The sequence below is a fragment of the Scyliorhinus canicula genome, chromosome 18, assembly GCF_902713615.1.
Source record: "Scyliorhinus canicula chromosome 18, sScyCan1.1, whole genome shotgun sequence".
Classification (NCBI taxonomy): Eukaryota; Metazoa; Chordata; class Chondrichthyes; order Carcharhiniformes; family Scyliorhinidae; genus Scyliorhinus; species Scyliorhinus canicula.
In genome coordinates, this window is record NC_052163.1 from 53,641,106 (window position 1) to 53,662,582 (window position 21,477).

Genomic DNA, 21,477 nt, shown 5'->3' on the forward strand with positions numbered 1-21,477 from the left:
ATCTTAGTGCCATCTGCAACCTTGCCAATCAGACCATCTCCATTTGCCTCCAGATCATTTTGGTCCGAGCACTGATCCCTGTGAAACACCATTAGTTACAGATCTCCATTCTGAAAACCTCCCTTCCACTGCTACTCTCTGTCTTTTGTTGCCAAGCCAGTTCTTTATCCATCTAGCTAGCACACCCCAATGCCATGCGGCTTTACCTTTTGTACCAGTTTGCTTTGAGGGACCTTGTCAAATGCCTTGCTACAGTCCATATAGACTACATTCACAGCCTTTCTCTCGTCAATTAATTTTGATACCTCCTCAAAAAACTCAAGTTCGTAAGACATGACCCTCCCCGTGCAAAACCATGTTGCCTATCACCACCAAGTCCATTTGCTTCCAAATGTGAATATATCCTGTCCCTCAGTATCTTCTCCAACAGCTTCCCCACCACTGACAGCAGGCTCACAGACCTATAATTACCTGGCTTGTCCCTGCTTCTGTTCTTATTCAAAGGGACAACATTGGCTATTCTCCAGTCCTCTGGGGCCTCCCTTGTGGTCAAAGATGACGCAAATATGTCTGTTAAGACCCAAGCTATTTCCTCTCTCCCCTCCCACATTAATCTGGGATATATCCCATCTGGCCCAGGGGACTTGTCTACCGTAATGCATTTCAAGATATCCAATACTTTCTCCTTTATTATGCTGATATGTCCTAGAGTATTCATACACCCATCCATGCCTAACCTTAACATGTGTTATGTCCCTCTCCTTGGCAAATACTGATGCAAAGTACTCATTCAGGATCTCACCCACTTTCTCTGACTCCATGCATAACGTCCCTCCTTTGTCCTTGAGTGGGCCTACTCTTTCCCCAGATATCCTCTTACTCCTTGTATATGTATAAAAGGCCGTGGGATTTTCTTTTTTTTTTAATGCATTTTATTCAAACTTGTATCAAAGTAGGTTACAGCAAATAAACACCCCGGGAGACATTCTTCCCAACAATCAACTATACAGTTTGTACAGATTTTTCTCCTTTTTCACCCCCCCCCCCCCCCCCCCCCTCACCCCCCTGCAATGAACAGCTCCTCAAACACGGTCACAAACATCCCCCACCTTTTCTCAAACTCCCCTGCTGAGCCCCTTAACTCATACTTTATCTTCTGTAACCGCAGGAAGTCATACAGGTTACCCAACTATGCTGCTACCCCCGGTGGCGATGCCGACCGCCACTCCAGCAAAATTTGTCACCGTGCAATCAGAGAGGCGAAGGCCAAGACATCGGCCTTCCTCCTCTCCATGAGCTTCAGCTTCTCTGAAACCCCAAATATCGCCACCAAAGGGTCCGGGTCCACTCCCTCCTCCACTATCCTGGCTAAGAATCCCGTCCAGAATCTTCCCAATTTTTCACAACCCCAAACATGTGCGCATGATTCGCTGGCCCCCGCCCACACCTCTCACACTCATCTGCTACCCCCTTAAAGAACCCACTCATTCTTGCCCAAGTCATATGCACCCTGTGCACCACCTTAAACTGAATCAGGCTCCGCACAAGAGGAGGTCCTGTTTACCCTTCGCAGTGCCTCACTCCATACTCCCCAATTGATCTCCATTCCCAACTCCGCTTCCCATTTCTCCTTGACTTCACCACCCGCTCGCCTCCCTGCTCCCCAGCCACTTGTATATATCCCCAATTCTTCCCTCCCCTTCCACATCCGAAAACAGCAGTCGCTCCAGCAGGGTGTATCCTGGCAATCTAGGGAACCCCTTCCAGTCCTTTCGTGCAAAGTCCCTAACCTGCAGACACCTGAACTCACTCCCCCTCGGCAGCTCTACCCTCTCCCTTAGCTCCTCCAGACTGGCGAACCCCTCCTCCAAATACAAATCCCTCACCTTGACCAGCCCTACTTCCCTCCACCTCCTGTATACACTATCCATCTCCCCGCCCCCCGGGCTCAAACCCATGATTCTCGCACAGCGGCATTAGCATCGACATCCCTTTCACCCTAAAATGCCTCCTCAGCTGATTCCATATCTTCACTGTGGACTGCACCACTGGGCTCCCTGGATAACTACTTGAAGCCATTGGAAATGCTGCCTTCACCATAGTCCTCAAACTTAGACCCCTTACAAGATTCCTCCACCATCCTAACCCATTCTACTCCTTCCCACCACCACCGCCGCACCTTGTCCACATTCGCCGCCTAATAATGAAGCAAGTTTGGCAACGCCCCCCCCCCCCCCCCCCCCCTTGTTGCCTCTGCCACTGTAGCAGGGTTCTCCTCACCCTCAGCACCTTCCCTGCCCATACAAAGTCGGAGATGATTGTGTCCACTTTCCGGAAAAAGGCCTTTGGTATAAAGATCGGGAGAGCCTGAAAGATAAACAAGAACCTAGCCAGATTATTCATTTTCACCACTTGGACCCTCCCCGCCAACGTTAAGTGCACTGCATCCCACCTCTTAAGATCCTCCCTGGCCTCCTCCACCAGCTTCGTTAAGTTCCACTTATGGAGCCCCGTCCATTCCCTCGCTACCTGAATCCCCAAGTACCTAAACCTATCCCTCGCTACCGTAAATGGCATCCCCCCTAAATTATCCTGCTGTGCCAGCTCATTCACCGGCAATACCTCGCTTTTCCCTACATTCAGCTTGTATCCCGAGAACCCTCCAAACCTCCCCAGCAGGCCCATAATCCTTCCCATACTCTCCAATGGATCCGAAACATACAGCAAGAGGTCATAGAGCGACACCCAATGCTCCCTCTGTCCCCTCGTTATCCCCTGCCACTCTGCCGACCTCCTGAGAGCCATCGCCAATGGCTCTATGCCCAGCGCAAACCGCAGCGGCGACAGCGGGCACCCCTGCCTCGTACCCCTGTGTAAGTCAAAGCTTTGTGAGCTCATATCATTCATCCTCACCCTCGCTCAACCGCACCCATGCCACAAATCTCAGCCCAAACCCAAACCTTCCCAAAATTTCGAACAAGTACTGCCACTCCACCCACTCAAATGCTTTCTCCGCTTCCATGGACACCACCACCTCCGGTACCAGAGCTCGACATATTCATCACCACATTCAACAGTCGTCTTATATTACTCCCGAGCTGCCTGCCACTCACAAAGCCCGCTTGATCTTCTGCAACCACCCCCGGGATACAATCCTCCATCCTCCCCGACAACAACTTAGCCAATGCTTTCCCATCCGTGTTCTATAGTGATATGGGTCTATGTGACCCACATTCCACCGGATTCTTTCCTTTTTTGGGGATTAACGTGATTACTGCCTGCTTCATCGTCTCCGGTAACTCCCCCCTTCTCCAGTGCTTCATTAAATGCCCCCAACAGATGTGGTGCCAGGTCGCCACAAATTTCTTTTAAAATTCTGCCAGGTACCCATCCGGCCCAGGGACATTCCCCGACTTCATACCTCTGATACTATCCAGCACCTCCCTCAGACCCAGGGGCTGCTCCAACGCCTGCCTCTGTGCATCCTCCACCTGGGGCAATTCCAGCTCGTCCAGAAACCACCCCAAGTCCCGCTCCTCTCCTCCTGGGTCTGCCTCATAAAGTTCCTGGTAATACTCTCTAAATGCCTCATTTATCTTCCCCGGCTCTGACACCACATCCCCAGCCCCAGTCTGGACCTTCAATATTTCCCTGGACGCAGCCTGCCACCACAGCTGGTGCGCCAGCATGCGTCTCGCCTTCTCCTCATACTAGTATGCACCCCTCTTGCCCTACGCAGTCACCCTACCGCCCTCCCCATTGTCAGCTTGTGAAATTGCCCCAGCAACTTTTTCCACCTCGCCAATCCCTCCACGGTGGGCACCCTCGAATATTCCCTGTCCACCTCCACTATCTTGCTCACTGGACAGTCATGTTCCACCTTCCTTTCCTTATCCGCACGAAACATAAATGAGATAATTTATACCCGGACTACTGCGTTCAGTGCTTCCCAAAAAATGCCCGCCGACACCTCCCCATTCTGATTGAACTCCACATAATCCCTAATCACCAACCGCACCATATAAAAACCTCCATTCGCCAACAACCCCGAGTCAAACCCCCCCCCCCCCCCCCCCCCCCCCCGGTCTCTGCTCTCGTCCAGTACTGAACAGAATATCCAGCCAGTGGGGTGATGGTCCGAGATAATTATCCCCACATATTCTGTCCCCTCCACCCCAACCAAAATCTCCCAACTCACTACAAAGTAATTAATCCTCGAATACACCTTTATAGACGTGTGAATAGAAGGAATACTCCCTACACCCTGGGTTCTGAAAGTGCCATGGATCCACCATACTCATCCTCTCCACACCCCTCAATTTCAAATCAAACCCCGAGTGAAAAACCTGCCCGATCCACCCCTTCCTTAACCTAACCTGGTCCTTCATACGGAGGTGTGTCTCCTGCAAAAAGACAACCCCTGCTTTCAAGCTCCTGAGGTGCGAGAACACGCGCGACCTTATAACCGGCCCATTCGGTCCCCGGACGTTCCACGTTACCAACCTTACTGGAGGCTTGCACCTCCAATTCCCTCTACCGTCCATCATCTTCCTCACTTAACTCCTGCCCCTTTAATTCCACTTTGTACCTAATTCCACTTTGTACCTAGGGGATGGAACATCCATCCCCACATAAACATTTCATCCCTACAATTCCTTAATAACTCTACATTGAACAGATACCACCACCACCCCCCCACCCACAAAAAAGGCGAAAATACCCCAGTGTGTACACCCACTTCAAACATGCTCCTGACCATTACATATTGCCAGCACCCCGGTTCCCAAGCATTGTCCACTCCGTTCTCCCCTGGTTTATGCTCCTTAATGAAGTCTTCGTCTGCTTTTGGGGTCTTGAAAGAATACTCGCGGCCTCCGAGCGTCACCCATAATTTCGCCGGGTAGAGCACCCCAAACCTGATCTGCCGTACAGCACCGCCTTGGCCGTGTTGAAACCTGCCCGCCGTTTTGCCAACTCGGCTCCGATGTCCTGAAACATCCAGATGTTATTTCCCTCCCAATTGCAGTTACGCTTCTCCCTGGCCCACCATAGAATTTTCTCTTTCTCCACAAATTTATGGAGTCTCACGATCAACGCCCGCGGCGGCTCCCCAGCTCTAGGCTTTTGCCTCAGAGACCTCTGCGCTCGGTCCACTTCAGGTGCCTTATCTAGCAACCCTTCTGCCACCAGTCCCACCAGCATCCACGAGACATACCTCATGGCATTCACACCTTCCACTCCTTCAGACAGGCCCACTATTCGCAGGTTCTGCCTTCTCGAGGCATTCTCCTGCTCCTCCACCTTTGCCCTCAGCGTTTTACAAAGGTCTCCTAGGAGCCCCACCTCCACCTCCAGAGCCACCACACGATTGCTGTGGTCCGAGATCACTCCTTCAATCTCCCGAATCTGTGACCCCTGCACCTCCAAACACCACTCCATCCGCTCCAAAGTACTCTTCAGGGCTGCCACAGCTTCTGCAATGCCCTTTGCATGATCCTCATGCATTTCTTTCCTCTGTTTATGGAATTCCTCCTTGATAAAAGTCATCAGTTCCTGTATCTGGGGCCTTACTGCTTGCCCCTCCCCCGCCTGCATGCTGGAAGAGACTGTGAAGCACAAGACTGTTTCAACTTTCCAGCCAAACCTCGCTCTGTTTTCTGCCAGGTCCAGTGATCAGAACACATACCATTCCAGGGGTAAACTACTCCTCCATTCACCTACGCCTTTTCATCAAAATTCCACCTTGATCTGCGTAAAAAGAGCCCTTTTCTGTGACTTTGAACAGGAACAGTCCTTTATGTGACCAATCACTCCATGGTCACAAGCGGATGTCCAGGCCATGGGATTTTCCTTGACTCTGCTTGCCAGTGACATTTCATGGCCCCTTTTAGTTTTCCTAACTCCCCGATTGAGTTTGTTCCTACTGTCCCTATAATCTTCAAAATCTTGGTCTGTTTTTAGTTGCCTCGTATGTTTTCTTTCTTTTTGACTAGTCTCACAATTTCCCCTGTCATCCGTGGTTCCCTAATAGTGCCATTTCTGTCCTTCATTTTATCAGGGACATGCCTGTCCTGCACTCTAATGAACCGGCCTTTAAAAGCCTCCCACGTATCAAATGTAGATTTACCCTCAAACAGCCGCTCCCAATCTGATCTCCAGATCTTGCCGAATTTTCTGGTAGTTGGCTTTCCCCCATTTTAGCATCCTCACTCGAGGACCATTCACGTCCTTATCCATTTGAGTATTCGAAAAGTTACGGAATTATGATCACTTTTCCCAAAATGTTCCCCGACTGAAATTATGGTCACCTTGCCGGGCTCATTCCCTAATATCAGATCCAGTTACGCCCCCAGGTTGGACTATCAACGTACTGTTTCAAAAAATCCTCCTGGACACCTAACAAATTGCTCTCCATCTGAGAACCCCTGACACTAAGGCAGTCCCAGCCAATATGGGGGAAATTTAAATCCCCCATCACAACAACCCTGCTATTTTCATATCTTTCCAGAATCTGACTACATTTCTGTTCCTCTCTATCCCACTGGCTGTTGGGAGGTCAATAGTACAACCACAACATTGTGATTGCACCCTTCCTATTTGTGAGCTCTACCTATAATGCCTCACTGCTCTCACAATGCTGTTAGGAAGGAAGTGCCAAGATTCTGATTGAAACAACATGTGACAAAATCAAATGGCTGTTACCTTCTAGTTCTGGTGTTCCCATAGACTTTGCCCTTCTTGGTGGCCATGGTCATGTGTTCTTACTAAATAATCTGCTGACAGTGCCCAGAGTCAGCCTTGAAGAAGGATCACCTGGCAAGCTACTGTAGGGCTGTTGGCATTTGTGAAAGCATACTTCAGATTCAAATTTAATATCTTCACTAGGGATGGGGAAATGCTGATGGTCGGGGGAAGTAAGCTCTGCTAACTGTCATTAACATATGCTATGTAACCAAGCTTCCATTGGAAGCATTAGTGGAATATACTGAACACACTGTGCTGCTTACCTCTATATGTACATAACCGGTTTCATCTCTTCTAGCCTTACAAAGGACGAGTCCAAAAGGCCAAAGTATAAAGAACTTCTGGTGAGTTTAATTTTCAATTTCTGCTTGAGCCCTAAATTTACATCCTGCTTTTACTTGTAGCCAACGGGATTATAAATAAAATAAAGATTACTATTTTGTATTTTTAGTACACACTTTAAACGATTTCCAGAATAGTGAATGAACCTTCCATTGTGGCAGCAAAGTGCAAGCATCTCATTCATGTTTGTGTGAAATAATTGATCATTCTTCTGTTGACATACCATCCGCTTTGTCAAATTTCAAATGTCAGCATCACAAAACCTCAATTTTGTCTGTGATTATGCAGCTTTTAAGGTTGCTTATACCAAAGCCATCTCCAATTGCCCATAAATAATCTTTTACAATTCCGTCCTGTTCTCAACATTCTTGAATCATATGAACAAAGAGTCAATATTCATCAGTCTTCTGTGAATTAAAACTTGTAACCCTACGTAAGATGTAAATGGGATAGTGTGCCTCGGAAGTAACAGTCAATCCCTTTTTGATTTTATGCATTGGACCATGTGCTCTTATTCTGTTTTACAATTCAGCACACCATGCTGTCAGGCCACATTACCTTGATTTATTCACATGGGGGATGATTATAAAAACAAGTAACTAGCATTGCTTTGACTTGCATTACAACAACTTGGGTTCATTTAGATTCTTTAATGTTTTAAAACCTTGGGTAACACGGTAGCATGGTGGTTAGCATAAATGCTTCACAGCTCCAGGGTCCCAGGTTCGATTCCCGGCTGGGTAACTGTCTGTGCGGAGTCTGCACATCCTCCCCGTGTGTGCGTGGGTTTCCTCCGGGTGCTCCGGTTTCCTCCCACAGTCCAAAGATGTGCGGGTAGGTGGATTGGCCAGGCTAAATTGCCCTTAGTGTCCTAAAAAATAATACGGTTAATGGGGGTTGTTGGGTTACTGGGATAGGTATACGTGGGCTTGAGTAGGGTGATCATTGCTCGGCACAACATCGAGGGCCGAAGGGCCTGTTCTGTGCTGTACTGTTCTTAAAAAAAAAACCTCCTGAGACACTTCGCAGGTATGTGATTAGTTTTACACAGAGAAATATTAGGACAGGTGACCAAAATAATGTTCAAAGAGGTAGGCAATGTACTTAAGCTGTTTCAAAAGTAAGGAATCCAGAATCTTTTAGCTGAGTTGACCAAAGCTTCCAAATACTCCCCTGGAAGTGGGCAATCAAAACAATATAATGTAATCAAAGGAAACCCCATACTTTGGACAGTTGTTCAAGTTTTCCAACATGCAGATTTCTTCAATCTTTTGTTTTTGCACTAGCCAGGTGATCAGACTATCAATTACCTTTACCACTGAGATAAATAAGCTACCAACAGCCCCCTCGTGGTTCTCTGAGCTGTCCACTTGACTATCTGGTCACAAGAAAAAATTGCTCTTCCTACATATCCTGTGTCTGGTACGGGTCTGCAAATTTGCATTTGTAATGTTCCTAGTATATTATGAACCAGTCAAACAAACTTTATCTGAATAGTTTTTGATCAGGCAGTGACATCAAAACAATGGCTCGCTGTCTCCCCACAAAACCTAACATAATCTCCAAACTATTTTGCACATTCTTCTCTCCCATTCCCTCTCCCCTAATTATAAATTAGTGTAAAAATGTAAAAATTGATCTCTGACCCTGTTACCTGGTCAGTTTCAAAAACATTGGCTCCTCTCAACTCTGGTCCAGTGCGGACAGACCGGCTGGGTGTTTGGGTTTGCTATATGAACAACTCCACGCTCGATACAATATTTAAAGTAGTAGAGCAGAATGTCATAGCTTTGGCAGTATTTTTTGCTTTCTACTTAGGTTCAATGGTAAAAATATGAAACAAAAAAGTAACCACACAGCAGTCCATGTGGAGAGATCAAATTGTTTACGTTTTTCAGATATGCACACAAAACAAGAGCTGTTGATTGACTTGTATGTTTTCAGATTTTCCTGTTCTTGTTGAATGTTGTTTTCATGCTAAAACTGAAGCAGTCCTGAACTTCAGGTGTCTCAAATGGCTGGTTGTGATTGAATTAATCATTGTTCAGTGATTTAGGAAGTATTGGAGAAAGTTGGAGGTAGTATAATTGAGATTGTGTATATGGACTTTCAAATAATATTTGATGAAGTACCCCATAAGTAGACTTGCAAGCAGGATTTAAAGTGGCAGCATGGAATTGATTATTGGTTAAGGGCGAGAAATGAGGTGTAATGGTAAACGTGTTTTTTCAGACTGATATACAGTGGTGTCCCCACAGGCATTGCTGTTCGTATCACTGCTGTTTTTTACCTGAGTATTCAGGGCATGATTCCAAAGTTTGCAGGTACAGAGTGATGTGGCTAGACATGGGCAGGCACACAGCAGATAAAATTTAATGCAGAGAAGTGTTAAGTGATGCATTTTGGAGGTAAGAATGAAGAGAGGCAATTATAAACTAAATGGTGAAGTTTTAATGTAGTTGCAGAAACTGAGCAAACTAAGGGATGTATGTACACAGATCCTTGGCAGGTGAAATTAGAGGCTCTTTCAAAGGAAAGGGGATGAAAAACCCTTGGCTTTATAATAATACAAAAGCAAGAATTTCTGCTGAATCTTTATAAATCGTTTTTGGCTTCAGTTGGATTATCGTGTCCACTTCTTTAGTTTAGGAATGTTGTCAAGGCTGCTGAAGGATGCAGGGCCAGTTTACTGGAATGGTACCAGATATCAGAGACTTTACTTTGAGTGATATGAGTAACTTAAGTTCTCCTTGGAGTAAGGAGCAAAGAAGGTTCGGGGAGATTTGATGGGAGTTTTCAGATCATTAATGGTTTTGATTGGGTAAACAAGGAAAATCTTTTTCCAGTGGCAGAGTATAACCAGAAGAGACAGATTTAAGGTAATTGGTAAAGAAACCATAGGTGAAATACGGAGAAATTCTTGTCTGCAAATGGTTATAACCTGAATGCACTCGCTGAAAGGATGGTGGAAGCAGTTTCATTAATTTTCATAAGGCACTTGGATAAATACTTGAAGGGGAAGAATTTTCAGGACTGTGGGAAAGGCCAGAGTATTGGAACTAATTGGTTGCTTTCAAAGTGTCAACACCTGCATGATGAACCAATTAGCCCCATGTGTTATATTGTTCTGTAATTCTATGAATAGTTTAATTTTCTCCAGTCAAATTCTTCAAATCCTTGCCCTCTGCATGTTTAAAGTTTGCTGTAACTTTCACTTTTTAGCTATTTAAATTTAAAACTGCCATTGCTATGGAATTCTCAAGCTTACTACCTGCATTGTGAATGTGTAAAGTTTAATGTTACATGCTGAATGGGTGAATCTTTCTAAATAGATTTACAGTAGAAATGTTTGCATAATTTAAAACCAACCCAGATGGGATTTTGCTGAGAGATCACATCATGCATGTGATGGACATTTTCATTGCGGGAAGAAATGTGATTTCTATATCCAAAGCATGCTGTTGTTTCATTTATTCAGAAACATCCATTCATCTCGATGTACGAGGAGCGCAGGGTGGACGTTGCAAATTATGTTTGCAAAATCTTGGATCAAATGCCCCCAACCCCTGTTTCCCCAATGTACGTTGATTGATTCTGCTGCTGAAAAGACGGCTTTAAAACGGCTGAAAGAAATCAAGGTGTAAAGATTTGTTTTATGACACATTGCAGTGTTTCTATTTTTAACTTGCTCAAACAGACCGTGCAATAAAAATTGGTGTTCCATTTTCTTTGTGTCTGCCCACAATTGTCCATTCGAAAAGCATCCTGCTCATTGTATCCAAGTCATCATGAGAGTTTATCTGGATCAAAGATAGTTATTGCCTTTTCGGGTTAGACGTGTGGAAGCTGCCAGTATGTTCGTTTAAGTCTGGATCTTGGTGGGATATTATGCAGCCACTGCTGGGAAGAGTTTTAAACTGCCGACATCTCAGTGTGCAGTACTGGAAAGACCAAGTCTTGGACTAGCTTTTCCTTCCATTCTATAGAATATTTTTGGCAGCAGCTACAAGGACTCCTAGATATCTGCTTTGTCTTCAATGTAAGGAAACTTGTACATGAACAGGAAACTTTGATCAGTACTCCGATGCAGTCTCAAACATGTTGAGGAATTTTGCTTCACAAAGTGCAATAGATTTGCTGATTTTAATTGCTTTATAGTAGGTGTCTATTATGGAGGAAAGAATTCATCTGTATTTTACTGTTGAGAAAGTTGAAATGATTTTTAAATAAGGGCATAACTGAACACTATGTCTTTCACCAAAAAAAAGCGTGGACTGAGATTTGCGATGAAAACAAAATTGATACAGGAAAAATTTGCTGTAAAAAAACAAAACAAAAAGGTATTTCCCCAATACAGAACTTTCACATGACTTAATGTCATTCACTGTATAATATCTTTGTAACTATTGGGAATAATAGCCTAGGCACCTGAGAAAAGTGTTTTAATATTGTCTATTGAAATCTTTAAAAAAAAGAATAGTGAACTATGGTGTAACTTTGAGCAGTATGCTCAAAGAGTAAGGCATGCTGGAAAAAAAATAAGCTTGTGTTGAAAGCAACGAATGTTTTCCTGTTTGTTAATCAGTCTGTAAATGTACACATTGATGTCTTAGGATCTTAGACAAAAGCAGGCTCTATATGGATTATGCAGTAAGCACCTGGCAGTGATGTTCTTAAATGTTGCCCACCGACAGCTCATATTGTGGTTCAATGTGCTATTTTTTACCAGAAATTATTTATGCAAAAATAAATGTATAGCTGTGACTGCTGTAAGCCTCAAAGTCCTCCAGGTTTATCAGCGATGCGATAACAGCAATTGGCTACTTCTTTGGTTTAGTTATTGGTTGTACTTGTCTACTGAGGGAAAAATTGCTAAATGGTAAGAGGAACAAGTCACCGAGTTCAGATGTTGGGTGCAGAGTCTTCCGATTGATGCAACACCACTGTGGTTGCCCAGCTCCAGAGGTGCTGAATGTCTGGAAGAATTCTGTTACTTGAGATAATTACAGGAAAGTTTTAATTTTAGCTACACATGAACCTAGACTTGTGCTACACAAAAAGGATTCTTTGTGAGATTCTATTTTTCATACCAATGCCTTTTGAGGGTGTGCTTGTCTTTTTGGGGAGGGGTAGGGGGCTGTGATCGTTTTTGTAATGGACAAGTATATCCAGTAAGTATCTCCACTGTAGATCAATTAGTCACTAAAGTTATAAAATTATGCAGATTTTTTGTGTCCCTCCTATTCTGCTTTCATGACTAAAGACACAAGCCCACCTCTCCTCCACCCCACCCCAGCCTTGCTTGGCAATTCATTCATATTTTCAATTCTACTAGTGGAGAAGGTACCTTGATGAGAATGTCGAGGGGGCTTTTCTTCAAACTTGTTGAGTGGAATGCCTGTAAAAATTGGCAATTTATTCCTATATTAATCTTAGATTATAATCTATTAAGGGTGAGGAATATATTACAGTGTATCTTTAAAAAGGTGTATAATGGTCACAAACTGTGAAAATAGAATAAGAACTGTACATTGTGAACTTTGATTAATTTTTCCTTCCTGTACCATAGAAAATGTATAAAAAATATCAAAGCTGATATGCAGGGATATTGCCTTACTTGTCTGTGAAAATAGAGCTCGCTGAGTAACATCACCTTAGCATTATTTTACAGAGCTCATGGATATTTCTTATCCTGTGTACTGGTTTGACTTCTTCCTATATTTAAAACATCATAAATGGAATCTTATGTGTTCATGTAATAGTTCTATACTCTTGCCTGCAGGTCAGTTGTAATAAAACTAGAACGTGACTGTGACCTTGTTCTTGTTTTGTAAGATCTGAAACACACAATTGCAAAAATAAACTCCAAATTGAAATAATGGGATAATAATGCACACCTTCATATGTTCTCCCTAAAAGAGCAGATTGATGTGTTTTGTCTGGAATCATTCAATCAACAGTAACTTGAGGTTTGTGCACCTGCACTGAAGAACATACATGTGGCTTGAATTTTAAAATTGATACCTGTGGATGGTAAAGCAGTTCAATTTGATGAATACTTAACTCATCACTGGGGCTGACCCTATTTGAATCCTGGGCTGCTTGTTGCTCAATGCCGTTTGTATATTTTGACAAGATATTTCTTCGTAATTGGTTTAAATAGTAGTTTGCCAACACATCTCATGAGGTTTGTATTTTCAAATGACTGCTGTTTAACTTCTGAACAACTGCAAACCATTGCACCTTACCATTGTGGGATGGAAATGTCTGATTTTGTGCGATAGTGTAAAATGCCTTTCTCATGGTACCTCTGCGTGCAATCACTGCAGGTAGACTCTTTCACATTTCATCTCCTCCCTTCCCACCAGCAGGGTCCCAAATACTCCTTTCAGATGAAACAGCTTACATTAGGAGACCAGATGGAGATTGGGGGATCTCTTTGTTGAGCAGCTTCTTTCAGTCCACGAGCGAGATCCTGAGCTTTCAGCCCTTGACTCTTTTAATTCTCTGCACCACTCGCTCTGACCTCTGTCATCAAACCCCTGCACAGCTGATGTTCAGCAGTAGCTCAGGGAATAGCACCTTATATTTTGATTTGGGTGCTTTACAGAGTTCAAAAATGTTCTACCCCATTTGTTTAGTCACCCTGCCTTCCGACCTATTGTTCTTTCCACCTGTCCACCCAGTCCCTGCCTCTGTATTTGCTTAAAACCTGTTATATTTGTAACATTTCACTATTCTGATGTTTCTCTCATAGAACATAGAACACTACAGCGCAGTATGGGCCCTTCGGCCCTCGATGTTGCGCCGACCTGTGAAACCATCTGAAGCCTATCTGACCTACACTATTCCATTTTCATCCATATGTCTATCCAGTGACCACTTAAATGCCCTTAAAGTTGGCGAGTCTACTACTGTTGCAGGCAGGGCGTTCCACACCCCTACTACTCTCCTCACTGATGCAGCATGATCTCTTTATATTTTGTCCAAATAGTTCTATGGATGCCAAGTGGAGGTTTTATAGCTTGTTAGATAGCGCCCAGCCTTTGAAATAGAAGGTCTGGGTTGAAGTCCTGCTCCAGGACTTGTTGATCACAGAAACAGTTCAAACAGGTTGATAGTCAATCTGCAAATCCTTCCAACACACCCCACTAGTCCCCAAAGGGAAGGTGTGAAGGTATAAACAAACACTCTGAAGTCGAGATGTAAAACGGACTGCTGCCTCACTAATTGTCGTGTTGAAAAGTCACAACCTGAAACTTTTATTCCGTTTCTCTCTCCACAGATGCAGCTGGACTACTGAGTATTTCCAGCATTTTCTGTTTAAATTTGCTGCCTCCATGTCACTAGCTTTTCACTATCAGACAAAATCAAGATTGCCTTAGAATACGTACCTTGTTTGTCTGCACAGAAATCTGTGCTTAAGCTCAGTAAAATCCACTCACAAAATAGTAGGGAGGTCCTGGTATTATTTGTTAGTTCCTCCTTAAGATAGCTTGAAACAGCCATTCTTGCCACACAGTTTGAATGTAACTATGTGAATATAGAATCTACTACGTTAAGAAAACTGGCATGTAGACTCTGTTGATCAAGCAAGAGGGGAAATTCAATTTGTATTATACACTGCATCATTCTTTCAAGTACCTATTTCAGAGAATGAGCTCCATTGTAATTACCTTTGAGACATTTATTCCTTCTCAGCACATTCCTGCAACTTGGATTGCTTTTAGGGCAGCACGGTGGCTCAGTGGGTTAACCTTGTAGCCTCACGGCGCCGAGGTCCCAGGTTCGATCCCGGCTCTGGGTCACTGTCCGTGTGGAGTTTGCACATTCTCCCCGTGTTTGCGTGGGTTTCGCCCCCACAACCCAAAGATGTGCAGGCTAGGTGGATTGGCCACGCTAAATTGCCCTTTAATTGGAAAAAATGAATTGGGTACTCTAAATTTAAAAAAAACTTGGATTGCTTTTTTAATATAAAGGAAATTTAATGGTTAAAGATCTGCAAAACCAGGGCAGCACGGTGGCACAGTGGTTAGCACTGCTGCCTCACTGCACCGAGGAAAGAATTCCAATGAGAAACAACCCTCTGAGTGAAGGAATATTTAATGCTGAGTCCTAAATGAGTCTTAACTTGCAGCACTTTTGGTAACTGTAGAATTGAACACACTTTTTATTTTCCATATGTTTTTCTCCTTTAGCAGAATTCTGTTACTTTTCTACCTATTTTATGCTCACTGATCTATAATTCCCTGGGTCTGTTCTAAATACAGGTATAACGTTGGCTATTCACCTGTCCCCTGGCACTACACCTTTACTCGTAAATTATTAAATTTGTGGAAGTAGTATCTCTGCTATCTCTAGAGTCTTTTATAATGCACTGTTACAGTCCATCTGAGGCCGGTGTTTTGTCCTCAATTTGATTCGATTATTTAATATTTCTCTATTTTAAATGTAATATCATTTTTAATTTCCTCTTTCAATGTCATGTCCACCTAATGTCTTGGTGGTAAATACTGAAGCACGGTAGCATGGTAGTTAGCATAAATGCTTCACAGCTCCAGGGTCCCAGGTTCGATTCCGGGCTGGGTCACTGTCTGTGCGGAGTCTGCACGTCCTCCCCGTGTGTGCGTGGGTTTCCTCCGGGTGCTCCGGTTTCCTCCCACAGTCCAAAGATGTGCGGGTTAGGTGGATTGGCCATGCTAAATTGCCCTTAGTGTCCAAAAAAGTAAGGTTAAGGGGGGGGTTGTTGGGTTACGGGTATAGGGTGGATACGTGGGTTTGAGTAGGGTGATCATTGCTCGGCACAACATTGAGGGCCGAAGGGCCTGTTCTGTACTGTTCTAAGAGAAAGCAATTATGTAGTATCGCTAACATTTCACTATCGTTACCTGTGATTTATTACCTCCTCCATCCCTTAATGGCCCAATTCTCCTCCTAACCGTTGTTTTATTAATGTGCTTGTAGTATATTTTACTATTTTGGCTTGGGCTGCTTGATCATTTAATTTCATAGTTCCTCTTTGCCTTGCCAGGTTTTTGACATCTCTGTGTACGCTCCCTTGTTCCGCTCTCTTGCGCTGTCCATGTACTTATGACTCTTACCTTGCTTTCAATTTTTCCCTTGTGCCTTCATTCATCAGTGGTGAGCCGTACTGTTTTTTAATGGGGTAGCTATTTCCTGGACTCTGGACCACCTGTGCTGTTCTATCCATTTTACTATCCTGAGTACTATCCTCAGCCCCTCAAGGGGTTTTTCAGTCATCTATAACTCTGGCATATGGAATGTTTTTGCTTTTCGCAGTTATTATCTTAAAGCGTATAATCAAGCTGGTTTAGCACAGGGCTAAATAACTGGTTTTTAAAGCAGACCAAGGCAGGCCAGGAGCACAGTTCAATTCCCGTACCAGCCTCTCCGAACAGGTGCCGGAATGTGGCGACTAGGGGCTTTTCACAGTAACTTCATTTGAAGCCTACTTGTGACTAAGCGATTTTCATTTCATATTGCCTAAATATCCCTGACTTTTACGTCACTTACTTGCTTTGGTTTGCTCCGCATTAATCGATCAATTAACAAATCTTCCCTGTAGGGTTTGTCTTACACTGGGTTAGAAAAGTGTAGAAACTCCATTCTCTTGTCCCCTTTAACTATCTCCTCAAGGCAACTAATTTCAGAATTGTTGAAATCCCCATTGATTATTATTCTATATTTGGTACTCAGTTCCCTGATTTCCTTGTGTATTTCTTCCTGTATCTCTTCTAAAATTCGGTGTTCTGTAGATTATCCCTATCGGGCCAATTGATCCTTTCTCTCTACACATGGATTTTATACTGGTGGCTGTGCTGCCTCCTGTGTTGAGCTACCTCAAAGTTCTGGGAGTATGGAGTTGATATGTCTCAATAACCGACTTCTTGAAGCTCTTCATGATGATAGATGTCAAGGCCACCCGATGGTAGTCGTTGAGGCTCGTTGCCTGATTCTTCTTTGGCACCGGTATGATAGTGGTCTTGAAGCAGATGGGAACGGAGTAGGGAGAGGTTGAAGATGTCCACAAACACATTCACCAGTTGTTCCACACAGGATCTTAATGCATGACCAGGGACTCCGTTGGGGCCCGCTGCTTTCCGAGGCTGCTGGGTCAGCTTAACAGCGGTTTGATGGTTTTCTGCTCGAAGCGAGCATAGAATGCACCGAGTTCATCAGGCAGTGGTGCACTGCTGCTGGAGGTTCCACTTGGCTTTGCTTTGTAGCTTATGTTGTTTAAGCCTTGCCACAACCATCGAGAATCCGTATCATTCGTCTGTGTCTCTAGCTTAGTCTGGTATTGTCCCTTGGCATCTCTAATGGCTATGCAGAGGTCATACCTTGATTTCTTGTACAAGTAGGATTCGCCTGTCTTGAACGTCTCAGATCTGGTCTTCAGCAGTGAGTGAATCCCCCAATTTCCGATAGCCTAAGGATGTAAAGAAAATTAGTTTGTTTAATGCCGACTTCCACAGCTCAGGGCTTCACAAAGTCTGCAGCTGCAAATTGCAAACTTTCATAGCAAGTAGCATAGCAATGTTAAATTTATAGTGGGACTGATTGGGATTCTCCACCCCCCCCCCCCCCCAAAAAAAAAAAAAGTTTTTCCTGTTAAATTAGTACATCTAAATTACGAGCAGGTGTAGGGCATTCAACACCTGGCTGATGTGATTGTAACTTCAACTCCAGATTCTCACCTACCCCCTTGTTTATCACAAAGCTACCAACTTCTGCCTTGGAAATATTCAAAGACTCTGCTTCCACTGACTTTCGAGGTAGAGAGTTCCAGAGACTCAAATCTCAGACACAAAAATTCTCATCTGTCTTAAATGGGCGACCCCTTATTCTTAAACAGTGACTGCTAGTTCTAGGCTCTCCCACACGAGGAAACATCCTCTCCACATCCACCCTGTCAAGACCCCTTGGGATCTTGTGTTTCAATCAAGTCACTTCCAACTCATTTACATCTTTCCTTAACTAAGATGATCAATACTGTACACAGTACTCCAGGTGGGTTCTCACTAGTGCATTTGCAATAAATGATAACATTCTATTGGTTTTCTGAGTTGCTTGCTGTTCTAGCACATTAATCTTTTGTAATTCATGCACTAGGACACCCAGATCCCTCTGCCTTTCAGAGTTTTGCAACCTTTTACCAATGAAATAATGTTTTTTTATTCTTCCCACCAAAATGGACAATTACAATTTCCCACATTTTGCTCCATTTGCCAGATGTTTGCCCACTCACTCAACCTATCAATATCTCCTTGTAACCTCACTATGTTCTCTTCACAATTTACTTTCCTTCCAATCTGTGTCATTAGCAACCGTGCCTTTGGTCCCTTCATCCAAGTCATTTGAATAAATTGTAAAATGTTGAGGCCCAGGACTGATCCCCGTGGCACACCACTCATTACATCTTGCCGACCAGAAAAATACTCATTTACAAAACAGGTCAGCAAGCTCCAATGACCGCATATCACATGAATGGTTGAAATTAATAATGTGAAGTCTCCGGCATCTAAGGGGGAAAACGGCCATTGGTTATTACATTTATCTGAAAGGTGACAGCACTTTGCCACCACTACACTGAATGTCAACTTAGGTTATTTGCTGAATTCTCTGGAGTAGGCCTGCAACTCATGGTGATCTAGAGGATGGATGTGCCACAACTACACCAAAGCTTTCAGTTGTAGCCTTTTCATTTTATGCGACATGTTACATAACTTTGGCTTCTTTGCCCGACCATCTCATAGGTGAGCCCTTATTTTTACATTCGTAAGCCTAAACTTGCCTCAATACTTAAGTTTGACAGCACAATGATCATAAATGATTGGAATAAATTATTTTTTATAAGATTAGTTATTTTGGGCAGCAGCAGAATAACACAACAGGAAACCTTGACTGCCAAGTTAGTCTATCGAATGGTAAATAAACATGTGGATAAATTTGTAGTTGGCTGACTAACTGTACTTTGGTGGGAAGAATAAACAAACATTACCTCAACGGTGGAATATTGCAGAGCTCTGAGAGGCAGAGGGATCTGGGTGTCCTAGTGCATGAATTGCAAAGGATTAATGTGCAGGTACAGCAAGTAATTAGTCGGGGGAAAATACAAATACTTAACTATATTATTAGTTTCGTATATCCATTTTTGTCAAAAATGAGTATCTAGCTAGTTAACACTTGGAAAGTTTTCAGCTGTGTCATGACACCCTGGGCTAGTGTGCAGTAAATTCCAGCCATACTTTACCAGGAGTCACAACACAGGTGAAATTAGATTGTTTTTTTAAGTACGCGTGGTCCTTGGTTGAGCCCAAATAACTACAGACACCACAAGTAACATTTATTTCATGTTATAATTAATTGGACAGAAAATGTAACTTGAGTATCTAGAACAGGGGTGGGCAAACTTCGGCCCGCGTGCCGCATGCGGCCCGCCAAAGGTCTTTATGCGGCCCACCAAGTCATTAAAAAAAGAAAAAGAAAAAAAAGAAAAATTTAAGGTTAATGGGGGGGGGGGGGGGGGGGCTGCTGTTGGGTTACTTACTGGTATAGGATGGATACGTTGGCTTGAGTAGGATGATCATTGCTCGGCACAACATTGAGGGCCGAAGGGCCCGTTCTGTGCTGTACTGTTCTATGTTCTACATGAGGCGCCCAGAATCATAACCGGGTGAAGTAATTATTTTACTTAATATACTATGCGGCCCTTTAAAATTGTGAATTTCTGAATGTGGCCCTTGCACGGAAAAGTTTGCCCACCCCTAATCTAGAACATAGAACAGTACAGCACAGAACAGGCCCTTCGGCCCTCGATGTTGTGCCGAGCAATGATCACCCTACTCAAACCCACGTATCCACCCAATACCCGTAACCCAACACCCCCCCCCCCCCCCCCCCCCCCCCCCCCTCATTTTGGTACTTCCTTCTCAGCTTTTTCTCTGGCAAAGTTGTCTACTTTCTCTGCAGACTCAGCATTATTTCAGATTCATATCAAAGGATGTGCCAGGCACTCATTGCTTTCCGGGACATAGAGTAGTTCTTTCACTTCAACAAACTCAGCAAATTCAGGTTCTACTTGTAGCTACTTGCAGCTGGAGCTTGTTAATTAGTTAATTGGATTAGGCCAGTTTTCAGAGGCTTGAGTCACAGTATAAATCTGAGCTAGCTACAGTGCAGCCTTTGTTTGCACTGAGTTCTGAATATGGGTGCATTTGAGTGCTATAGCGAGAGTTTGGTGAGGAGGGAGTAAGGTGCTCGTTTCATTTCATTTCCTCAGAGCGTGAAGGGAGCAAGGAGTTTACAGAGACTGCAGCTGACTGGGAGCAGAGTCGGAGTGCGGAGTTCCAGTTGCTCCACAGTGCAGCTATATTCTGTAAGGTAAGAGGGGATGGAGGCTAGGGCAGTTGCATGTTCCTCCTGTAAGATGTGGGTGGTGAGGGATACCACCGGTGTCCCCGCTGACTACCTGCGGGAAGTGCACCCAACTCCAGCTCCTCAGAGACCAGTGTTAGGGAACTGGAACTGGATGAACTTCGGGATCCGGGAGGTAGAGGGGGTAATAGAGAAGAGTTAGAACATAGAACAGTACAGCACAGAACAGGCCCTTCGGCCCTCGATGTTGTGCCGAGCAATGATCACCCTACTTAAACCCACGTAACCCGTATACCCGTAACACAACAATCCCCCCATTAACCTTACACTACGGGCAATTTAGCATGGCCAATCCACCTAACCCGCACATCTTTGGACTGTGGGAGGAAACCGGAGCACCCGGAGGAAACCCACGCACACACGGGGAGGACGTGCAGACTCCACAAAGACAGTGACCCAGCCGGGAACCGAACCTGGGACCCTGGAGCTGTGAAGCATTGATGCTAACCACCATGCTACCGTGAGGCCCCAGTTACAGGGAGGTAGCCACACCCAAGGTACAGGGGAAAGAAAACAAACGGGCAGACAGTGCAGGGATGCTGCGCAGCCATTCTGCTGCAGAACAAGTATACCGTTTTGGATGCTGTTGGGGTGGATGATCTACCGGGGGAAGGCCCTAGCAGCCAGGTCTCTGGGGCTCAGAAGGGAAGGGGGGAGAATAAAAAAGCAATAGTGACAGGAGAATCAACGGTTAGGGGAATAGATAGGAGATTCTGTGGTCGCGAGTGAGACTCCCAGAAGGTATGTTGCCTCCCGGGTGCCAGGGCCAGGGATGTCTCTGAATCGTTATAGATGTTTCAATAAGATTAGGGAGGGTGGTGCATTGTTAATTAGAGATAGGGAGGTGGGGGTTTGCATTGTTAATTAGAGATAGTATAACAGCTGCAGAAAGGCAGTTCGAGGAGGAATCTGCCTACTGAGGTATATGGGTCG

General features: G+C 44.3%; 1 protein-coding gene across 2 annotated transcripts in view; it reads left to right on the forward strand.

Annotated features, from left to right (window-relative positions):
- map2k4a (mitogen-activated protein kinase kinase 4a) overlaps positions 1 to 12,966 on the forward strand; it is a 213,090-nt gene extending 200,124 nt beyond the window's left edge. For both annotated transcript variants that reach the window (XM_038778177.1, XM_038778178.1), the window contains 2 exons: positions 7,043 to 7,088; positions 10,565 to 12,966. In XM_038778177.1, the coding sequence (XP_038634105.1) occupies positions 7,043 to 7,088; positions 10,565 to 10,678 (160 nt within the window). In that variant the 3' untranslated portion in view covers positions 10,679 to 12,966. The remainder of the gene's footprint in view (positions 1 to 7,042; positions 7,089 to 10,564) is intronic.
- Positions 12,967 to 21,477: the final 8,511 nt, after the last annotated feature.